General features: G+C 36.9%; 3 protein-coding genes across 7 annotated transcripts; 1 reads left to right on the top strand and 2 right to left on the bottom strand.

Annotated features, from left to right (window-relative positions):
- Positions 1-1,117, bottom strand: LOC103946173 (protein SENSITIVITY TO RED LIGHT REDUCED 1). Its single transcript, XM_009356823.3, is given in 2 exon segments — positions 1-737; positions 740-1,117. Coding segments are annotated over 2 exon segments (855 nt in total). The 5' UTR covers positions 1,017-1,117; the 3' UTR covers positions 1-159.
- A 935-nt stretch (positions 1,118-2,052) lies between these two features.
- Positions 2,053-11,587, top strand: LOC125471816 (SUPPRESSOR OF ABI3-5-like). Its single transcript, XM_048572609.1, is given in 16 exon segments — positions 2,053-2,238; positions 2,896-3,262; positions 3,476-4,254; positions 4,341-4,412; positions 4,509-4,601; positions 4,684-4,763; positions 5,534-5,684; positions 6,245-6,332; positions 6,412-6,503; positions 6,617-6,685; positions 7,138-7,302; positions 8,360-8,552; positions 9,308-9,674; positions 9,676-10,313; positions 10,671-10,855; positions 11,175-11,587. Coding segments are annotated over 14 exon segments (3,027 nt in total). The 5' UTR covers positions 2,053-2,238; positions 2,896-3,262; positions 3,476-3,600; the 3' UTR covers positions 11,355-11,587.
- An 809-nt stretch (positions 11,588-12,396) lies between these two features.
- LOC103946171 (light-mediated development protein DET1) lies at positions 12,397-21,308 on the bottom strand. 5 transcript variants are annotated; one of them, XM_009356818.2, is made up of 12 exons: positions 21,145-21,308; positions 20,784-20,908; positions 20,021-20,445; positions 19,685-19,913; positions 18,441-18,557; positions 16,596-16,664; positions 16,367-16,423; positions 14,543-14,623; positions 14,278-14,451; positions 14,069-14,164; positions 13,619-13,718; positions 12,397-12,957 (listed from the first exon to the last, which is right to left on the bottom strand). In XM_009356818.2, exons 2-12 carry the CDS (start codon positions 20,895-20,897, stop codon positions 12,818-12,820), a joined length of 1,602 nt encoding a protein of 533 aa, XP_009355093.2. In that variant the 5' UTR covers positions 20,898-20,908; positions 21,145-21,308; the 3' UTR covers positions 12,397-12,817. The 5 variants fall into 5 exon arrangements, with proteins under 5 accessions (XP_009355093.2, XP_009355094.2, XP_018502733.2 ...); XM_009356819.2 differs by having other exon boundaries at positions 16,367-16,417; XM_018647217.2 differs by having other exon boundaries at positions 18,441-18,542.
- Between the last annotated feature and the right edge of the window lie 427 nt (positions 21,309-21,735).

Genomic DNA, 21,735 nt, shown 5'->3' with positions numbered 1-21,735 from the left:
TTAATCTGAAACTGCCTTAATTCGATTCAATAGAACAACAACAACAACCAAGCGTTATCTTACAGATGTACGAATACTAGAGGATGTATAAGTACTAGAACGCTATTAAGCTCGATTCAATCATCAATAAATTTCTCAACAAGCATTGAATAATCATTATCAGCAACTGGTAAATTGCAGTTCTGTCTCAAGAGCAGGGCTGAAAAAATGCCAACTTGAATCATGAAAAGCGCCAAAATAATCATCAGAAACTGTCTTAATTCCGAACTCATCTGTGAATTTTCGAGCAGCCAAGATATGCGTCGTCGAGTCGACAATGGACGAGTTCTTAAACTCCGACAGGTGCTGCTCGTACGTCTCAAAGCTATTCCCAAACAATACGATGCAATTCAACAGCCGCACTTCCCAATTCGCCTGCAGAAGATTATCGTACAACTCTGCCTCGCAATGCGGCATGAAGAACATCATCGGCTTTTGAGCCCGACGCCGGCCTTGCTCGTTTACAGACAGCACAGAGCAGCCAAGAGCTTCCAGAACTCGAGTTTCGGTGGCAGAAAGAACGGGATCAAACACCTCTATATCTCCAATCCAGCTGACATTTCTCTTCAGCAAGATCGCAAGGCTCAACTGCAACCGAGGCGAATCGTAGCTCTCGAGGCTGCCAATTCCGTATATCACCATGTTCATTTTCGACTCAGAGCTCAGAACCTTGAGGAAGCAATTGGTCAATTCCGGGTTCGGATTTGATCCAGTAAAGTGAGAAAGAAGCGAGACGTCTCCAATTTCTTCATGTAGATCTGCATCTTCTGCATCAGCTTTGATTCTCGGGCAAAGTTGATTTCGGAATCGGTTGGAGCCCAAGGATGGTGGTGGTGGTGCTGCTGCTGCTGCTTCGGAGCTAGGGTTTGCGTTCTGGGCGAGTTTCTTCTCTTGATGCCACGACGAGATGAAACGACTGTCCACTGTTCGTTTACAGTATGATTTTCAGCAGTGAGAGTCTTTGCAGAAGCAGCCATTGCAATTCGAGAATAATTCACTTTGTGTCCAGGAATGCAATGCGCAATACAGAGCTTCACAATTTGCACAGAGACAACACAAGTTCAAGTGGTGGTAAATGAGTGTAGTAGTTTGATATATACGAGGATTAGCCGCCGGCCTCATGTTACGTTTAACTTTAATGATTCGAATTGTTTATTTTTAATTTACATCTTATATACTATTATTACAAAATATTAGTAAATAGAAAATATATGAGATATCTAATTAAATTTAAAGAAATTAATAAATATTTTGTTCTATAGAAACAAAGAACAATTATCGTGATAATTAAATAGACAAATAGTTTCAGGTTGAATTGAATTTTTATAAAGATAATCTATGACTTGAGAGTTACAAAATAAACGGTTCAGATTATTGAAGCTCAGTGTGAGGTGGGTCCCACAACTCAAAAAATGAGAATCCCTTGCATAAAGGGCTTGTATATAAAATGGACAAAGATTGTCTGCCCTCCCACTTCCTGTACCCTCCAATGTCCTCCTATTTTATGTGGTCACGGTTAAGTCACGTCAACATTTTATATTGTTTTTTATAGAGATAATAAGACAAAAATGAATAGTAATATAAAATGTTGACATGACTTAACTGTGACCATACAAACAGAAGGGCACGAGAGGGCATCAGAAGTGGGAGGACAGACAATCCTTGTTCATATAAAATATATACACTTAATATGCATTACAATAGCTTCAGTAGTGTAATTTCACTCTTGATGTTCCGACGCTTATAAAGTGTATTCGATCTCTTTATTTTTAATAAAAATAGGGTCTATAAATATATATATATATATATCTTATTTTTATTAGCTAGAGGATATAAATATATGATAAAACCAGCATTTTTGTTTTATAAGTCTCAATGAGCCCTAAATAAAATCCAAGCCTCTTAATTCTCTTCGTCATCTTATTAAATGGTCGAAAGAAATCCAATATTTAGGTTTTGGCCTTGCGGATTATTTTTTATTATTTAAATACGCCAATCCATGTGCGTGCGTAGCACACGAGTCGCAGTAACTAACGTTTAAAGTGCACGAGTGAATTCTTTGGGTCCAAACGAGCGACAGCCGGAAAGGCAGGAGGGGAGAGGAGACTGGACACAGAAAGAGCAGGAGAGGGGCGTCGAAACTAGAGAGATCGAGCGAGCGAAAGCTGGCCCTTGATCTGAAGCTTAGGATCTGCAGAGGTAAGCCTTTTGCTTTTCTTCCTCTTCTTCCTCCGGATTTATGGTGCCTGCTGGGAATTCCTGATTGCTGGAATTTCTAATTTTGTGAAACTCCTTTTGGAAAATCAAACTTCCCAATCAAATTATGCTAGCCGTTTTCTCAAATTTCAATCCCCAGTTTCCGTGGAATTGAAATTCAACCCATTGTTTTTGTGACTGAGAGGCTTACTATTCCTCCATATGTGTGATTCACTATGGGAAAATTACGATTATGTGACTAGTTTTATCAATCATAGATTACAAATTTTGGTTTTGATTTTGTTCAGGTCTGCATTGTGTTATTTTGAAGTTCTTTTTGATTGTTTTAGTTGGTTCGATTAGAGTTTAGGATTACCTTCTAGGTAATTTGTATTTTCAATTATGATCTTTGTGGTGCCTATGTACAAGGGTAAGTCGTGCTTCGGTCATCTAACATTTTGATTGCTCAAGATTTGGTTGAATGGTATTTATCTGTCGAGGGTGTCATGTGTTAAGAGAAATTGGGACTTTCTGGAAAGGATTTTGGTTATTCCGGTTATGACTTGTGAAAAGGAGGCCAACAAGGTCAAAGTCATGGGAATTGTAGGTTATTGGTTCATCATGGGTATAACTGTGTGTCTGTTTGTGCATTATATACAGGAAAGATATTCAAATTCTGCACGATATCGTCATCAAGAGCTTTCTTGGGTTTTGCTTGCATGCAAGAAAGAAATGGATCACGGTCGCTATGGTCATCAGCAAAGATGGGATAATAACAGCGTAATTGTGGTTTCCTCCTTAATAAATCACCTATATGGGATGAATGATGATAAATACAAGAATTTATTAGGGCCCATTCTGAATATCCATTTTTTTGGGAGAAAAATGGGAGAAAGCCGTGGGGGCAATGTGGATATGGACTGACTGGTAACCTCATATCATCATTGATCTCTTGCTGACATTACCTTATTCTCTTGAATCCACAGGCTCTGGAGGGGTATGGTGCAGTCCATGAGCCAAACTTTCGGTGAGTGCTACTAAATGTTGCTTCTCATTTTCACTACGGTTGCTACTTAAGTTTGTATGTGTTGTAGATTGAGATTTACATTTTTGTTTTACTTTTAAACTTCATAAATGATTGTGGAATGGTATGTATTCTTTAATTTTGTCATATATCTTTTTAGTTGTATTGTATTACATTATTTCTTTTCCTTTCATCCCATTATATTTTTTTTGGTAGGGTCAGTGGTTCATATGATGAGAGGAGGTTTATAGATGAAAGATACTCAGGGGACAACATCTACCCAAGAAACTCTTTTCACCGTGATGTTCTAGATAGGGATAACTATCCACTGCCACCTCCTCATGCTGTTGGTGTCTGGCCACACTCAAGAAGGAGAAGTTATGAGGAAGATCTTCCAATTGAGAGGGAAACCAGGCGACATGAGAAGCAATACATGGATTCATATCACGAGATGGATAACTTTCTTGATCGTGACAGTGATACGTTTCAGGATTTTGATAAATTTCGGGATAGCTATCGCAAGTGTCAACTATCGTGATCCTGGGTTTGACAGGATTGCTCGGTTTGGTGGACGTGATCGTGATGATTATGCTTATGATGATTTTGACTCTAGGCCCCGTGCTACCCATCAGAACAGGGAGGATAGTCGTGAAAGGGATTATGACTATGGTCGATACAGTTATGATTCTGATTATGACGGAAGTAGTAGGAGAGATGGCAATTGGAGGCGTCGGGGATCTCGTGAATCTCGTGACCGAGAGCATGACAAGAAATGTGTGAGTAGGGAGACAGAACAGAGTCCACATAGAAGGCATGAGCAGTCCCGTTCTCGGTCCATTTCTCGTGGGCATGATGATCGCCCTAGATCAAGGTCCCCTAGAAGTCGAAGCCATGGGCGAAGTCATCGAGAGGACAGCTATGATGATGGACGGTATGAGGGAACTGATAAGCGAAGGGATCGTGATGAGAAACGCCATAGAGAACATTATTCTGTGGTATATTTTTATGTCCATTTTTTGTGTTCTAATTTCCTTTGGGTTTACATGCCTGATAACTTCATAAGTATGATATTGTTTTGTAGGCCCCATCTGCAACTATTGTTGTGAAGGGTCTTTCCCAGAAGACAAATGAGGAAGATTTATACCAGATCCTTGTAATATTCATCTTGATGTTTTTTTGTTTTTTGTGAATACTATTCTTTTACTTCTATCTTCTTTTTTAATAGCATTGCAATTTGTGTCTCTACCAGGCTGAATGGGGACCCCTTCGACATGTCCGTGTGATCAAAGAACGTAATTCTGGCACTTCTCGTGGTTTTGCGTTTATTGATTTTCCTTCTGTGGTATGTATCATTCTTTATATTTAACTATTTTACATTTGATTTAAACGAATAATTCAAAATGGAGTTTATGTTTGTTAAATAGGGAGCAGCACGCGCTATGATGGACAACATTGGGGATGAAGGGCTTGTGGTCGATGACAGGAAGCTTTTTTTCGAGTATAGGTGATTTTTCTCCCACACTCCTGATTCATATATTGTTGTGATATACTATTTTGTAATGAGTATTATAGTAATGGTAGTGCTGTGTTAGTATCTTTACCTTCTCACACTGAGGAATTAACATGGAGCACAAAATGGTCTGATCCGAATAAATTTTAATGTAACCTTAAACAAATAAAACCGACATTTTGGCCAGTGCTGTGCTAATATCTTTACCTCCTGCCAATGTTATGTATATAGTATATCTTTATGTATACTTTGTGTTAATATCTTCTCTCCCTCGTCCTTAAGTTCTCTTTCTTCCCCCTTTTTGGTTGGAAGTAGGAATCCACTAGAAAGTTTTAAGCAGCCATGTATACCTCCTGTTGGTATCATAGAAACACATAATTCTCTTGGTATGCTCACCAATAGGGTTGGGGAGCACCGGTGCAGTAGTTGGGTTCGTAGTTCTTCAAGGTTAAAATCATTTTACACGAACTTTGATCATAGTGAGGAAAAAGCAGTGAGATGAGGTATTCTGGTAGTAGGTTGGAAATATAATAAAGGTGAAGAAGATTGCATAACTAATGTAAAGAAAAACTGACATCTGATATGATGTGCAGATACTAATATCTCAAAAAATGAAGGGTTTATTCTTTGTGTCAGATGTATCCTCAGCCGTTGGATGATAGAACATCTAAGGGCTGAAATTGTGTAGTTTTATTTGTGTACTAGGAACCCATTTATTTTTCTGCAAGTATACTAATTTGGATTTTCAATTGTTGTTGCAGTAGTAAGCCAACTGGGGGTGCAGGTGGATCATTTGTTCAGGAGAATTCCATTAAATTAGGCCATAATACCCATAAAAGCACCACAATGCCATCTGATTGGATGTGCATAAGTTGTGAATATGTTAATTTTGCACGGCGCACTTCCTGTTTTCAGGTATGCCTTTTTTTATTGTTAGAACATGGGCATTCCCATGGTTATGTTTTGATCTAATTCTTAAACCTTTCAAAGTCTTCATTGTGTTATAAATAAATTTGTAGTGGCACTCTGACAATGATTGTGGTAACTGCTAAATGCATACCATCAAGCAATTTTGGGAATAACAGTCGGACTTATATGGAGATAGTCCATAATTTTATATGTTTTAAGGTGGTTGTGTCAAATATCTGTGCATGCTCGCTGCTTTTTCAGCTGCTTTTATGGTATTTTGTTATTGTATACAGGCTGAGTTACTTAGATTTTCAGTTATTCTAGGCTTGGGTACAGTGATTTGAGAATGAAATCTTTTTGTATCCAATAAAATATAAAATGAGTGTAATGGAAATATTTTTTCGTTATCTCATTTTTCTGTTTATTATTTCAGAAAAGAAAATCTTCGACATGCAGAAATTTGTAGCATATGACTTTTCTGATGTTAATTTAAGAATAGTTCATGTATGTTTCTTCTTGAAAAGCAGTTCATGTTAGTAGATCTCATTTTTTGTCCATTGTTGCAGTGCAATAAGGCACGAACTGAGGATGCTCCTGCAGCAGATATTTCTTTGTCCAATCAAATGACTTCAGCAAAGAAGGGGTCTGAAGCTGGTTGGTTTACTTTGTTGCTTTTAGTTGGCGTAGTTGAGTATTATTTGTTATGAACTTCACTGAGTATGTATGTAATTAGGTCCTACTCATGTCTTGGTTGTTCGTGGACTGGATGAAAATGCTGATGAGGAAATGCTGCGCTATGAGTTCTCCAAACATGCTGCAATTAAGGTGCAAATGCTGAACAAATCAGTGGATGCTGTAGTTATTCATTTACTTTCATCTTAAAGTTAAAAGACAATTTATTTTCTATTTTGGAAGGTTTATTAACATAATATTTGCAGGATCTTCGTCTTGTTAGAGACAAATTTACTCATGTTTCAAGGGGGTTTGCGTTTGTACATTTCCATTCGGTATGTCCCTTTTGTCTTCGGTGATTGGTTGGTGAATTATTGTAATTTGATTGTCTTCCTCTATTCTTCTGGTTGTATCAATCATGATTTTAATGGTATAATACTAGAATTCAAAGACACTGAAGTTAACTGATGTGGGGAACAGGAAATGATGCCAGCAATTAAAAGTACAGAACTTCGAAATATAACCAAAAAAATGCTACCAACTTATATTTACAATTTTACAGAACTTGTACAAAATTTACTGTCCAAATGTATACGTTCAGAACTTATGAGTTTAGGTCTTCAGACCTTTTATATTCTCATTATATGCTGTACTTTTATGGTTGTAGGTTCATTGTATTACTACTAGTAAATAATCTTCTTTCCAGTAGGGAATATGATGTTTATTTTACATGGATATTAGCATAGTTCTGGTAAAATTGTTTTTTTAAACAACCTATGATTTTCAGGTAGGAGATGCTACAAAAGCTCTTGAAGCAACAAATGGAACAACACTTGAGAGGAATGGGCAAATTTTGAGAGTAGCATATGCAAAGAGCGTTCTTGGTCCAGGATCTTCACAGTCAAGCAGCCTGGCAGCTGCTGCGATTGAGGCGGCCACATTTGCCCAACAGGTGAATTGAAATTTGAATCAAGCTTGCACTAGTATTGTTTGTGATTAAACTTCCTCAAGTAGTGTTTACTACTATGGGTCAGTTTAGGAGTGCATTAGATAGTGCCAAAAGCGGTTCATAAACTAAAAGCAAGTTTCATAGTTTGGTATAAAATTAATAGACAAAATTACTTGCCAGAGAAGGACCTGATAGTTGCTTTTCATGTAGTTCTTTTAACTAACTACTAGTATATGCCCATACAGTGTGTGTGAAATTTTTTTTATTTTTGAATTAAAATTGAAAGAAAGAGGAAGAGAGTGAGGGAGAATGTGGGAGTGGGGAGAGAGGGAGAGAGGTTTATTTTTTAATTTTTAAAATTAGATATGTTAAAATCACTTGTAGGTGAGGTTTAAACAAAAAACAGCAAAATTTCATGGTGTGAAATTACTTTACTGCCCTTAACTTTTTTGTTGTGATAATACTGAATAGTCTTTTCACCCTCTTTTGATTGACAAAGAGAATTCTATTAATATTTCATGGTGTGAAATTACTTAATTCGGGAAAATGACCATATTGTCTAAATCAGCATGGAGATTGTGGTAATGTATCATACTTGCCAGCCAGAATTTCATTTTTTAAATTTTGATCTTTCAGCCACCACTAAGCGCACCACCCCTATTACGTACTGGGAATTGTATTTTATTTTTTCTGAATTTTGGGTGTTTATGGAACTTTTTGGGTTACGAACTTATGATTAACCTTAAATTTCTCTCATTTGTCTAAGGATAGTTCATAGTTTAAGCTGGGAGCATGCAAAACCCTAAGGGTTGTTTACAAAATCTTAAAAAAGGGAAAACCTAACAGAAGAAAGGATCCTTAAGCAAGTAAAGTGAGCACGAGAGGGCCAGTGTAATTGTGCAAGGCAAAAGTAACTCAAATTGCTGATAATCACCCTTAGTCATTGTTTATGGTGCCGATAGTATGTCAACTGTCTGCTGTTTTGCTTTCTTATGTATATGTTACTGTACTGTATATTTTATTAAACCTTATGCATTTTGGTTTTGTTTTGCTGTTTTAGTACGATGCTGTTGGATGGGCTCCAAAGGAATATAATCCAGATGACAAACAATCCACTGCAGGGAACGAGCAAAATGGCGGGGAGATGGCTGTACAACAAGATGGTTTGGCTCCACAATCTGGTTTTGTGTGGGATGAGGCATCTGGTTATTACTATGATGCTGCTTCTGGGTTCTACTATGACCCAAATACAGGTTATTTTTATTTGTGTTCATTTTGCCTCATTCGGTTCATGTTGTCAAACTGTTTGCAAACTAATAGTTCTGTACGTTTTTTTTTTTTTTGCACTTGTTTTAATGAACCAAACTGTTTATTTTATTTTTGTTTGCTGTTGAAACGAATTGGCTCTGATTAACTTGTTTCACATCTTGGAAATGCTCTAGTGTAAAACTAAGGACTCTTTTTCTCAATTCAGTACATTTTTCTGTCTATATTAAATACGAATGATTGTTAGGATTCCATGGGGGGTTCTGTCAAAGACTCCTGACATAAGTATGTTTGTTGTATTTCCCTGTTTTTGATCTGGAGTAGTTCGCTGGTACTTTAATTAGTGGATCATTTATTTTTAGATCACAAGGTTCTATTAAATAAGATAATAAGTTACATTTTTGTGATTGTCAATTGTCTGGACTTGTTTTTTTGCCTAATTTTTTTTTATTATTTTTTGTTCTCCGGCAATAATATTGTGGCAAAACTAAATTCAGAGACCAGAGAGCTCGAACAGTCATTTAACAAGTAGCGTAGTTTTTATGTGCTGTCATTATAGGATGTTCAAATCATGAATTTTCACAATGGTTCTGTATTAATTTGCAACCTAAGTTCTCCAATATCAGAGGAAAATCATTAGAATTTCTGTGCCCTTCCTCTTACCCCTCTCTCGCATGCACAGATGAACATTCTGCCAGTCTTAATTCGTGTTATTGTATCTTATGTACATTTCTCAACACAGGCCTTTACTATGATGGTAACAACGGCATTTGGTATACATATGACAACCAAACTCAGCACTACATCCCTTGCACTGATCAAAATGATAACAAAACATCTGCTGATCAATCTGAGCTTTCCAAGGCATCGGATGGTTCAAGTAATAGAAAAGCAGTAATTTCTGCACCAGCTACAACGTCAACATCTGAGAAGGCTGCATCGTTACCAGATGCAGTCCAGGCTGCTGCAGCAGCAGCAATAGCTGCAGAGAAAAGGGAAAAGGAAAAGGCAAAAGAGATCAAACTGGCTTCAAAGAGCAGTATTTTGGCAAACAAGAAAAAAATGAGTAATGTGTTGACAATGTGGAAGCAAAGGAGTCACGAAGGGCAAGCAACCCGCTGTAGCTCTGGATGACAACCAGCCAAGTGGTTCGGCTGATGATAGACCAGTTTCTTCTGTGCAGTCTGCAAAGAGCAAGTTTAAAACTGATGTGACAAAGGAGAATACTACATCCAGTTCAGGGGTTACTGCAACTGTTTCTGCTGCACAGATTACGTCCAGTTCAGGGGTTACTGACACTGTTTCTGCTGCAGAGACTGTTGGTTTGGAGTGTTCAGTTATGCCAAGGCCTGTGAGTAACAGTATAAGAGGGACAGTGATGGGAGTCATAAGGGGATCTGGAAGAGGTGTAGTGAAATCGGATGCCTCGTTTTCAGGATCAAGTGTTGGAGTTTCCACGCCTTCAACTTCTGCTGCCGGCATGGCAGGTTCATCTGCATCAACAAATGCAGTCATCCCCACAGTTTTGACACCCTTTAGAACGGATGCATCTGCATTGGGTTCTTATATGCCACCTGTTGCTGCTGGGAGTGGAAAGAGAAGATTTTCTGAAATGCCACTAACTCCTGCTTCTGCTCCCAAAGAACCTCATACTGCGTACAGGGATCGTGCGGCTGAGAGAAGAAGCTTGTATGGTTCATCAGTGTCTTTTAGTGATGACGTATCTGACCTTGGTTTTGTAGAGTCAAGTAAGCTTTCTTAAGAATTTGTTTTTCATTGGCTGACCCTTTTATTTTTTTATTACATGGTCAATATATAAGGGCGCATCAGTCTAAAGTTTTCTCAAATATGGTTTTTGATTGGCATGGCCCTTATTTCTGTCGTACAAGCTCAATCGAATCTAGTACTAGTTTCAAATTTCATTTATTAGAACCATCACTCATGCAACCTTTCATACTGGTTTGCATATTTGATGTGAAGATGTCAGTTCAATTTTGTTATTCGATACCCCAATAGCGTTATCCAAGTTGGATGAGTCATTTTTGCATTTCACAATTGTGATTGACTTGTAAACATTTTCTGTGATTACCATTGTTACTGTAAAGATCGAGATTCTGCATCAAGAAAGGGTTCTTTTGATTCAATGCCTTTTCCCCCTGGTGTTGGTGGAGGACGTGGGGTTCGAGATGCTGACATTGACAGTTACGAGGTGATTACAGCTGAAAAAGCAATTGATGAGAGCAATGTGGGCAACAAGATGCTTCGCAACATGGGCTGGCATGAAGGCTTGGTAGCATATTCTTCTTTTGCACTTCATAATTTATTCTAAATTTTTGTTTAATCACTCAGTTGAACCAGATAGCACCCTAAAAAAATACCCCTTATTGAACTCGAATGAAATGATTCAGGCAGAGCTCTATTTTTGTATAGGTTCAATAGTTGAATTTGGTAGTGCTACTCTTATAAACACAGCAGCTTATAGTGCCAATAATCTGACGCCTCTTAAATTGCCTGTCTACGGCCCTGGCTCGTCGGTGCATGTGTACGAGGTTTCTAACTAAATATTTTGGGTATTGTTTGTTCTTCTTTTGCTGCTGATCTGGTCACAGGGGTTAGGAAGAGATGGAAGCGGAATGGTAGAACCAGTGCAGGCTCAGTCCGTGGAACGGAGAGCAGGACTTGGGAGTCAGCAGAAGAAGTTAGATCCTACTCTCGAGGTGCAGGCTGGAGATAGTTACAAGACTCTCATTCAGAAGAAGGCACTGGCCAGGTTCCGGGAGATGTCTTAAGGCACTGATAAAGCTGATCTTTATTTTGTTCGACTTTTTTGCTTGAAGGAGATATAGCCGATATTGTCTCCTTAAGGATCGATGATTCGAACAAAGCCATGGAAGCAGTCGTAGAGCAAGTAGTCTATGTCGTAGTGATGTGGTATTGTCCATGCTTTGCTCCTTGTAAAAACTCGCTTTCTAGCACTCCTTAAAATTTTCAGTTTTTCAAGAATACAATTTCACATTTCATCCGTCCTGTGTGATCATTTGGAAGTACTTTAAAAATTTAATTGGAGTATCGCGATTCACAACATACAATACAAAGACAGCTTAGCCGCCATGGATACGCTGCAACTGCAACGCTTTACTTGTAACGATACTTGGCAAGTAGGGATGGGATGGGAAGGATATGGGATGGAGAACGCAGACAATCCAAGTCCTTTGCAAGTCTCCTGACATGACTTTGTAGGAATATGAGATTTTCTAATCCCTCTTATCCCATTTTGTGTTACTTTTCTTATTAACTTGACCTCAATCCATGGGGGACTAGTACAAGGGAAACAATTTGTGTATAATTGTACCCTAATCAAACTTTTCTACAAGGTCCTCTTTAAATACATTATTTGAAAACTATACATCTTCCAACTCCACTTGTCTCTCAATATATTTCCTTTTGTAATTTTCACAAGAGCTTAGACTGTGATTCCACACTAAGTGCTTTTAATCAACAAAATCTCCTTATGATGAAAAAAAAAATTCATTTACAACACTCTACTATTAGAATTAGTCCAAAAAAAACACCACGTACTGTTCAGTTTTAAGAAGCTGCTATTGACGCTATCAATAAGTAAAATATACTTTTTAAAGTGTTAATAACAATGCTTTAGGATTAGCTATGGTACATGCATTTATTTAATACATTATCATCTAACGACCAGATATGCAACCAAAAATACCCGACCGACCGACCGTTTGATGGTGAATCTATCAAGTAAATGCATATACGGCCTCGCATCATCGAAAAACAATGGTTGAGACTTGATTTGAGAGAAATGAAAGATTTACCAACAGTAATTCTTATACACGAAACTCAATGTGTTGGGCTCATTATAATTTGAATGTACAAAATGGATGCTTTCCATAACTAAAATGCTTAAAACCAACCAATATCCTCGAAAATACCCTTAACCTTCGACACTTGTTTTGTACAATTTATATGGTGACCGTCATCGATGCCTCGAACAGAGACCGACATCACTAGGGCGACCAAAAGACCAGTTGCAGCTGCCCTCATCGTCACGATGAAGCTCGTCACTACTAGTCTTCTCCTAAGAGAGAGGCCGTTGAACACAGGCCTCACCGAAGATGAGTAATCCAAGACTGATATTGAACTTGTAATGTACAATTGTTTCATTGAATTACATATTTCACAGAAAGGCCGCTTAAAATAAGAGCTAGGAGACAGCAAAGAAATACACTACTTATTTCCGGAAGTGAATATTCAAAACTGATGGCTGCAAGGACATACTCTGCTGGATGGACAGAGCAAGAGGCAAAAATGGATGAAAAAGAAACGAAGAGATCTTTTTAGTCCGATTGTCTGCGCTACCAGCTTCTGGACCTATTCAAAAGGCCACAGCATCATTTATCCGTTTAGTTCACGTCACTATGCAAACACAAACACACGCACACAGGCAAGCACACTATAAGCCAAATAAAAAACTGATTGATCATCTAACTGCAATCCAATTAATAGATGAACATGATATATCGATAAATACTGTTTTTATGCAATATTCACCAAACTGAAATTGTTTAGCCATTTGGCTGTAGTCATAATCATTCCAGTGCATCGCAAGCACCATGTTCGTCTATTTATCTTATCAACTGGATACCCAAATGGTTTCGATTTCGATTATTCTTTTGCAAGAATGATCCTTACAATGGGAACTTGAAAATGCAGGGTCCTAATGATGTGATCACATTGCAAATTGGGCCTCATGCTCTCATGACGTGGTCATTAGGTTTATTTACTTTTTATTTTTCTTATTTTTCATTTTGGTACCTGAACATGGAGACCAACTTATATGGCATGCGTACACTGTCACGTGGCATCCCTTCCAACGAAATAAGGACATTTGGACAAAAAAAATTACGTCTTTATTTCATTGGAGCGGAATGCCGCGATGGCGGTGTACCCTTTCCATGTAAGTCCTCCTCCTGAACATGGGGTCCTTAGGTTAAATTTCAATCACAATATAGGCATGCACGTAAATAAATACCTGGTTTCATCTTAAATTTGAGTACTTTTGGTTTCCTTCTTAAGCAGAACTTTATGTGTTGATCTGGTGAGGGTCTATGCCGATCCATTGGAGAAATTGACTGCAAGAGATACATTTGAAATTGTGAAACCTTAAGGAGGAGATTGAACTGACAAAACTTATTTGCCCATAACATAATTAATCTAATGCCACAAAGTGCACTATAGAGAGAAAAGCGCACGAGATTAGGTATGGGCTTTGTGGACTTTAGGGGGTGGATTTACAGTACATACGGTTTCAGAAATTGAATTTGTTTATTTCATGAACAAGATGACTTCATAGGTTTTCCTTTGCTAAAGATATCTGGAGCATATACATGCACATGATGGCACTGACAAAGACTATCCTCAATATAATTAAAAAACAAAGCAGTGCATGAAATGGGGAAAATTTGTAGTTTCTGAATCAAACCTTTTCATCAAACTTAAAAAGTGATTGGTCAAAGTAGGGAGAAGGGCTCTCCGACTGACAACTAAAAGGCAAAGAGGCTAGCACCTTCTTCACAAACTGCAGGATCATCAGCAGATTATAAGTGAGGTTTGAGCACATAGGTAATTAACCAGGATAACGATAAACCTTGTTCTCATGCCTTGATGATGCAAAAATAACCGAAAGATCACCTGTGAAGAGGCTGAAGAGCTACTTGCTTTATTTTTATTACTTCTGAGTTGTTCTCGAGCATGCATGTTATTTGAGTGAGATGATGTGAAATTTAAATACAACGAATTTCTAGAGGTTGCATGGAAGTGGTCGCCGAATTGCTCAAACAAGAGATAAAGCTCATCAGCCGAATTCTACAAGTAAAAATGTCAAATAAAGCAAGTTCTACATTAAATTGTACAAAAAAAAAAAAAGAGCGAGAAAAAACAATTGTCACAATATTACCTGATAAAAAGCTACAATTTCAGTTGTCTCCATGTTATATACTGCAAAAAAGGATCGGTGATGATCTACATTGCGAGATACCTGCATAACACATATACAATAATGACCAAAATTGTCATGTACTCAGACAACGAAAAGGCCACATCAAGGAAAATAAATCAAATAGTCAGAAACCCACAATTTGAAACTGATAAAGTTTGTTAGTTTACCACCATTCCCAAATGCTTCAGCTGTTGGGATTTGTTTTACTATTATAAAGCTCCCACTCACTTGTGGGCCTCTCTCCACAACTAGACCCCAACATGTGGAATTCAACTTATTTGCAGGGATTCAAACTAAAGATATCCTGATCTGTTACGATGATAAATTCCATTACATTACCACTTTCCAAAATCTGTCAATGGATTGGATTTTGATCTCAATCTGACTTGAATCCAGTGTAATTAATAAGATATGTATTGAAGTTTTCAATTTTGATAATCCTATTATGCTCCGAATCTGCTAACCCATTAACTTAATAAATAAAATATGGTTTAAGTTGATTCGATCTGCTAATAATTTAGTTCCACTAAATAATATTAAGTTTTGCAAACCTTTTTTTTTTTTGTAAATATTGTACGTGTGAAGATAATTGAGTTTTGTTGTGCACTAGTGCCATACACAAACTATTTACTAAGTATAAGAGTTCAAACTAAAATATAAAGTAGATAAACACAATAAAAAGAACAAGGTCATTAATGAGATCTTAATTTGTCAAACTCTTAATATAAATCAGATAAAGGTCGTCCGACTCTAACTCGATTATTCTCAGATATGGACTGATAAGTTAAATCTGAATCAGGTAATCAGGGGTTCTCTCTTGAAAGTTCCCAGAATTTTAGCTAGCAAACAATCAGCTGCACCTATCAAGGCTTAGATGATTTTAAAATAGTTGGTACAATACACTGCTTAATATTACCTTCATAACAGTTATTTCAGAAAGTATAGCAATTTGAAACCATCCAATTTTTCAAAGGTGTGGGCATGTGAATAATGGAATAAAGAACACATGAACATGGAAACAGCAGAGAAAGTTAACTAATTATGTCATTCCATGTCACATTTTCATGTTTGTCACAGCCTTCTACTTGTAATCACCCAATGAAAAAGGGACCTCTCGCCGGTTTCCTTTTTATGTTAAATTCAGAGGAGAAGACCTCTGTATTCTTCCTCAATCGTGTGTGATGTGCAAAGATGGAGCAAAGAGTGTGAACCATTCGTTCCTGCACTGTGCAGCTGTTTTCTAGTGTCTTTTGTGTATTTGCTGGTCCTCTGGTGTTTTTTAGGCTGTTATTCCTTTACAGTTCTCTTGTTTCTTTGTTCTTGTGGACATCTTGTCCATTGTTTTATACTTTTGTCTCTTCTTATTGAATTTTTGTTTCCTATCTAAAAAATATTGAACTAATAAAAGGCATATTGACGAACTTTGTGCAGTAGGCTCACGTCAAAGAAATCTTGGGAATGGGATGTTGACCAACAAAAATTACTGAATGAGCTCTGTAAGTAATGGATACTGTAATTACCCGCCTCAGAATCATCTTATACACGATGAAAAGGTGGTCAAATTGATAGTGTCAACTCTTTTAGACCTGATGCATAACTACAATGTTGGGGTGACTCATTCCATAAGGCATCTGGGTACAATACTCCAGAGTAATTGATATCCTTTCTTTCAGGGACTCAATTGGAGAGGGAGGATGAAATTACGTGGTCAAAGAATGCCCAAACATTTAGATACTACTTTGAAGCTAGTATGATATTAATGGAATGCTAGAAAGATCTTACCACTCCATCTACACTACCAAACTTTATTAGCAGGTGGTGCCGGTCCAAGAACTGTACCTGCCCAAGAGTTGCGTATAAACAACTTGTTACAAGTCATATTTGATGCGGAATATCAGATTTTCCTGTTATATAGAGCAGTGAAGATTATGCAAATGACTTCAGAATTCTAAAAATGGCAAAACACAATATGAATGTATTTGTAGAGAGAGAAAACAAACTTAGGTCATACCTTCCAGATAATCAAGTCAACATAGTCTTGAAAATGGAAATAGAACTTCTTCTTCAGCAATTGGACCCTCTAAAGTTAAAAAGAAAATATCAGTTAGCTAATTGAATTAAAACTATTTCCTTCAAAACATCAACATAAAACTATTTCCTACACAAAAATCAAACAAGTAGAGGTCTGTTATGCATTTTAAAGTAAAGCCTGCGTTGCCCAGATTCCCAGCAATAGGTTCTAATGCCTCCGGCCTTTACTAGAATACAATAAAAACACAGCACAACTTCCGGTGGACTTATATCACCCTTTCATAGGCTCGGCTACGTTCTGAAATGATATGTTTATTTCCAAAGTAATATTAATATCATTTCAGACCAGTAACCGAGCCTAGAAGGAAAAAACACATTTAAGATAAGTAACTTGAGGCTACTGTTTCGAATAGAAAGTCCCACATCAAGCATCCCAAGCCTCGCATCTCCACCTGTTGCAGGTTCAGTAGGATGTTCAAAGTTTAAGATGTGCCAGCACATGCATTTCATCCAAGTGTGAGGCCCAATTTGCCCGCACATGCTCCACATACCCAATAATAACTTGTAAATTTCTTTAGCTCAATTCAACAAAAGGTGGCGGTGCATGTTAATCTCATATTGATAATTCTAAGTCATGCATCTCAATATGCAAAGTTACTGGCTTCTCCACTCAAAGCCAATTGGTTTTGGCTGGATTCTCCAAATTTAACATGATACCATGGAAACAATTATTCACATGTTAGGTCCAAGTCACAACACATATTCCACGTCACCCATCATAATTAATCCACGTATTTGGCTCATCCAACCACATGGGAGGGTGTGTGTTAAAATGTCTCACATCAGGCATTCTAAGCCTTGTATTCCAGTCATACAAATATTGGACATCAATTTATGGCTATTTGGTATAGGTTGGAAAACGTCATATTAAATACTTCTGCTTCTATCTTAACTATTTCAGTGCATCGTATAAACGAGATCTTAATCTAGTCCCACTTGCATATGCATATTATTGTTACCCTAAAGTTTATAGGATGGCAGGAACAATTAGGTTCATGGTACAAATTTAGAAATGTGATATGCTTCTGTTGTTCCTGGTAATGTGACTTGCACCAGTTCCATGTACTCTCTGGGTCAGAGACATACTGGGTTTACTAGTTAAGATAGTGGTTCACACTTGAACACTTATCATTCAGGTCACTGGTACACAATCTGGCAGTAGGTCTCTACATTAATTCATAATAGGCTAATAGCATAAATACTTGCATACAGGCCCATTTAGATTACACATCCTTCTACCTAAGTTTGACTTTTCTGTCCCAAAAAAAGAGCTTATGAAAAGTTTCTATAAATTTGTCAGGCTCACTTAGGTTTTAAGGCCTCTAAGTTGGAACCGAACAATAGGAATAGCAATTGCCATCAGTTTCTGTGCATCCTTGCTCTGGCTTCTGGACCAATGTAAACAAGATAGTCTAGAGAAGCACCAAGCAAACTGAGAAAAGACATATAACTAGCTTAAGTAGGAGGTCACCCAGGTGCTACATCAGAACAAGAATGATAAAACAATATGAAGATGGAGCTTCTAACAGCTCAAAGTCACCGAAAACTCTCCATGGACTGAAATGGGATGACGTAAATGTGACAAGACCAACACACAATTAATACAAGAAAAGCATTGAAAAAATTAACTAGGAGAGTATAAAAATAGTAGTAAAGAGTCAAGATTGTGAAACGTAAATGGATGCAATCTCCTGCCTGAACCATGCTTATAGTGATATAAAGCAATAATAAAACAATGAGCCAAAAAATGACAGAGAGAACCAACCGATGACTGATCTGATTCTTCATTCCATATTCCTCTAAATATGAAAGATAGCAACCGTTGTTTGATTCCGCTAAGAAAACAATAATCTGAAGAAGGCTGGCCCTGATGTAAATCAGTCTGCCATCAATAGGTGATTTGTCAATAGACTACTTGACATATCAAACATGAGAAAGAGTTCCTGATCACCAAACTTTGTCAATGTGATGATAAAATAAAGTAGGAAAAATTTGCATTAATTACTAATCTCTGGATCTATAAATGAAAAGGCAAGGTGAATGTGGTTGAAAATTCTTACTTTTGATGGTCAGGTTAAGGGTTAAAATGGCAGAAATTTACAACATCAAGTTTCAATCAAAATCAATCTCCAAGTTGTAAAGAACCTATACTAATGAACAACGACACACCTTAGCAGAAACAGAATAAAAAACTCAGGGGCCATTTGATAACAATTCATTTTTGGTTTTCATGTTTTTGTTAGAGGTAGAAAGAAAGCATATTGGTGAAAAAAGAGTGAAGAAGAAGGCTGGAGGAAGGGTGGTGAAGGAATCTAGAAAATGATTATGAAAATCTAAGTAAATGTAAAACAAAAAATTGAAAACAAATTGTTCACTTTCAAGCTTTTGTTTCACACATTTTCAATTCTCCCTCCTAACTCCCACCACCCTCCCTTTCACCTTTCTTCATCCTCATTTATCCCATGTAATTTCCTTTTTCCCAGCAAACAATGAAAACTTAAAACAAAATGGTTACTAAACGGCCCTAACCTTTGAGGCTGTAATACAAATTCATGTTGCCGCTGAGTCGCTGACTATGGAGAATGCATATTATCTTCAATTACTCTCATGATTTACCACCTAATTCCATATAGGAATTAGGAATATAAGAAACAATGACAAAAAACCCAATTGTTTTTATTGAAACATTGTGCATTCTCAAATTGTATATGCACACACCAGATAAATACCCTATTTCTTAAAAGGATTATGAAAAATTAAAAGAATAATAATTGGATAGATAGCTAAAAATGATTGTCCTCCCATTATATAATAAATATTATTTCAGTCTAATACCCTTTTGTCTCCAAATAGTAAGTAGGGAATAAAATATTTGTTCATTCTTGCTTATTATTAGCAAAAGGTATTACAAATTCTTCATAAGTGAATTTCAAGTTTCTATATATTGATAATCTTAGCCAAGATATTAGAAAATTTCATCCATCAAAGTCTCAGTAAAGGCTTACTAACCTGAGTATTTGAAGTGAGAAAAAGCTGATCATCTTCACGACAAAATGTACCAATTGATCGTACATCAACAAGGTTGCCAGAATCCCTGATTTGCAGAATGTGTATCGTCTGATAGCGAAGAGACACAATCGCCAGTAAATCGTCATACAAGAAGACACCCATATTATGGGCCAGATTAATAAAATCATTCTGAAAGGACTTCTGATCCAGAACAACTCCATCCTCCAATCTAGTGAAAAATCAATCAAATAAGTAACAAATAGACTAAGCTTCCAAACATAACCAATTAATTTTTTTAAAAGTAATATCCCGTACAAGAAAAAGGGAAACGCACACCTCAAGAGGTGAAATGTTATCTTTTCTATCGATGGGACTCCCTGAACAGCTCCTCCAACAGGGAGTGCATCATGAATTTGTGCAGTAGAGGTAGCAAATATTCCAAATTGGTTACTCCCCGTGTAAAGAAAAAAGTCTTTGCATATAAGATCGTTGCTAGAAGCAAGTGATACACAGTATAACTGGCTAAAGAAGCTCTCAAACTTCTTTGCTTTTGGGGGAAGATCATTAGTATTGCAATCTTCTTTGCATGAATATGAAAGCCATGTTGGTCTATAAACAATCAGATCTTGATGATTTCTGCTGAAACATATGAGGTATTGTCCATCATCAGTGAATTTACGGTAAATCTGATCTGGGCACTCAACTTCATATATGGTATAATCAGGGACTACATTCTCGTAAAATCGCCTAGTATAGCGAACCTGAGAGCATTAGCATGCATTAGTACTCAGGATTCTGTACTTATCCACAGAAGATGTTAAATAGGACAGACAACTATCAGGTTAGTTAGATATCAAACATATCTGGAGAACAGGTAAGGCTAAATAATATGATTTGATTGCTTTTTTTTTTTTTGTTCTCTTGAAGATCTTCTTAAAGTATCTTTATGAGATAGTCGACTCCAAGGAAAGCAAAATGTTGGAATTTCTTTTAAACAAGCACGAGTTAAAAATTAAAAGAAGTTGTTGAGTCCATATCTTGTTGTACATTCCGCTAAATAATACAATAAAAGTAAAAAGTAATCAGAAGGAGAAGGTACACTGGTTCCAGAAGCACCAGAGGAAATTTGGCGGTCGAAAATCCTGCAAACAACATTGCTTCTTTTTTTTGGTCTGAACACGTCCATTGGTGACTGATGATGCTGAAGCTCCATTGATATTCCACCTACAATCAATTGCAATTACTTATTGGAAAAATCAAATGCTTCTACTAATTGAAAAAATCATTAGAACCCAATACAGATACACAAAAAGGAAATCTTTTCCTTTCTGGATTGTTCAAAAGAATTTCAATTTGACATCTATCACCAAATTGAATCAGAACAGTAAGCATAAGATTTCAAATTTCTCTCTTTGAAAACAAGGAAATTCATGAAAATTATACAAAAAGAAAAGCCTCACAGGCGGTGGCTGACGGCGGCGACAGTGTTTATTTTCCGGCGATATCGTGTCTCCGTTGCTTTTGGGTTCGATGAGAGAGCACAGAGAGAGAGAGAGAGAGAGAGAGAGAGAGTCGAAGGTGAGAAGCTGAGAGAGTGGTGTCGGGCTGTGAGACGGCTTCAGAAAGTTGATTCAAATGTCTATCGTTATTCGATTGGTAACAAAAGATAAAAGGACCACGCTCAAAAATAATTTTTCTAAAAGCATTTTTAATTATTTAAAAATATTTTTCAAATAAACCCGTAATGTCACTGGCACTATGGTTTCTCATTATTTATAAATGAAAAGTTTTAAATTTGATTATCATTAATAATGATTCTGATAATACTTTATAGATGAGAATAAGTTCCTCTTCAGTTCATTACGTGGTTGATCTTTCACATAATTTTATATTTATGATTGGAGCCATTCATATTTCAAAACACCTTGTAAAAATCATTTCTGCAACAAATCAATAAAATATAATATTGTTTAGTCATTAAGCGATATAAAACTAGATGAACGAATCCGGTAAAAAAATTACCAACCGTCTATATATTTATTACAATTAAT

The sequence above is a fragment of a genome, unplaced genomic scaffold (assembly GCF_019419815.1).
Source record: "Pyrus x bretschneideri cultivar Hongxiangsu unplaced genomic scaffold, Pyrus_bretschneideri_v1 Contig62, whole genome shotgun sequence".
NCBI lineage: Eukaryota > Viridiplantae > Streptophyta > Magnoliopsida > Rosales > Rosaceae > Pyrus > Pyrus x bretschneideri.
Note: the sequence above shows the minus strand (reverse complement) of the source record. Positions and strands in the feature narration are given on the sequence as shown.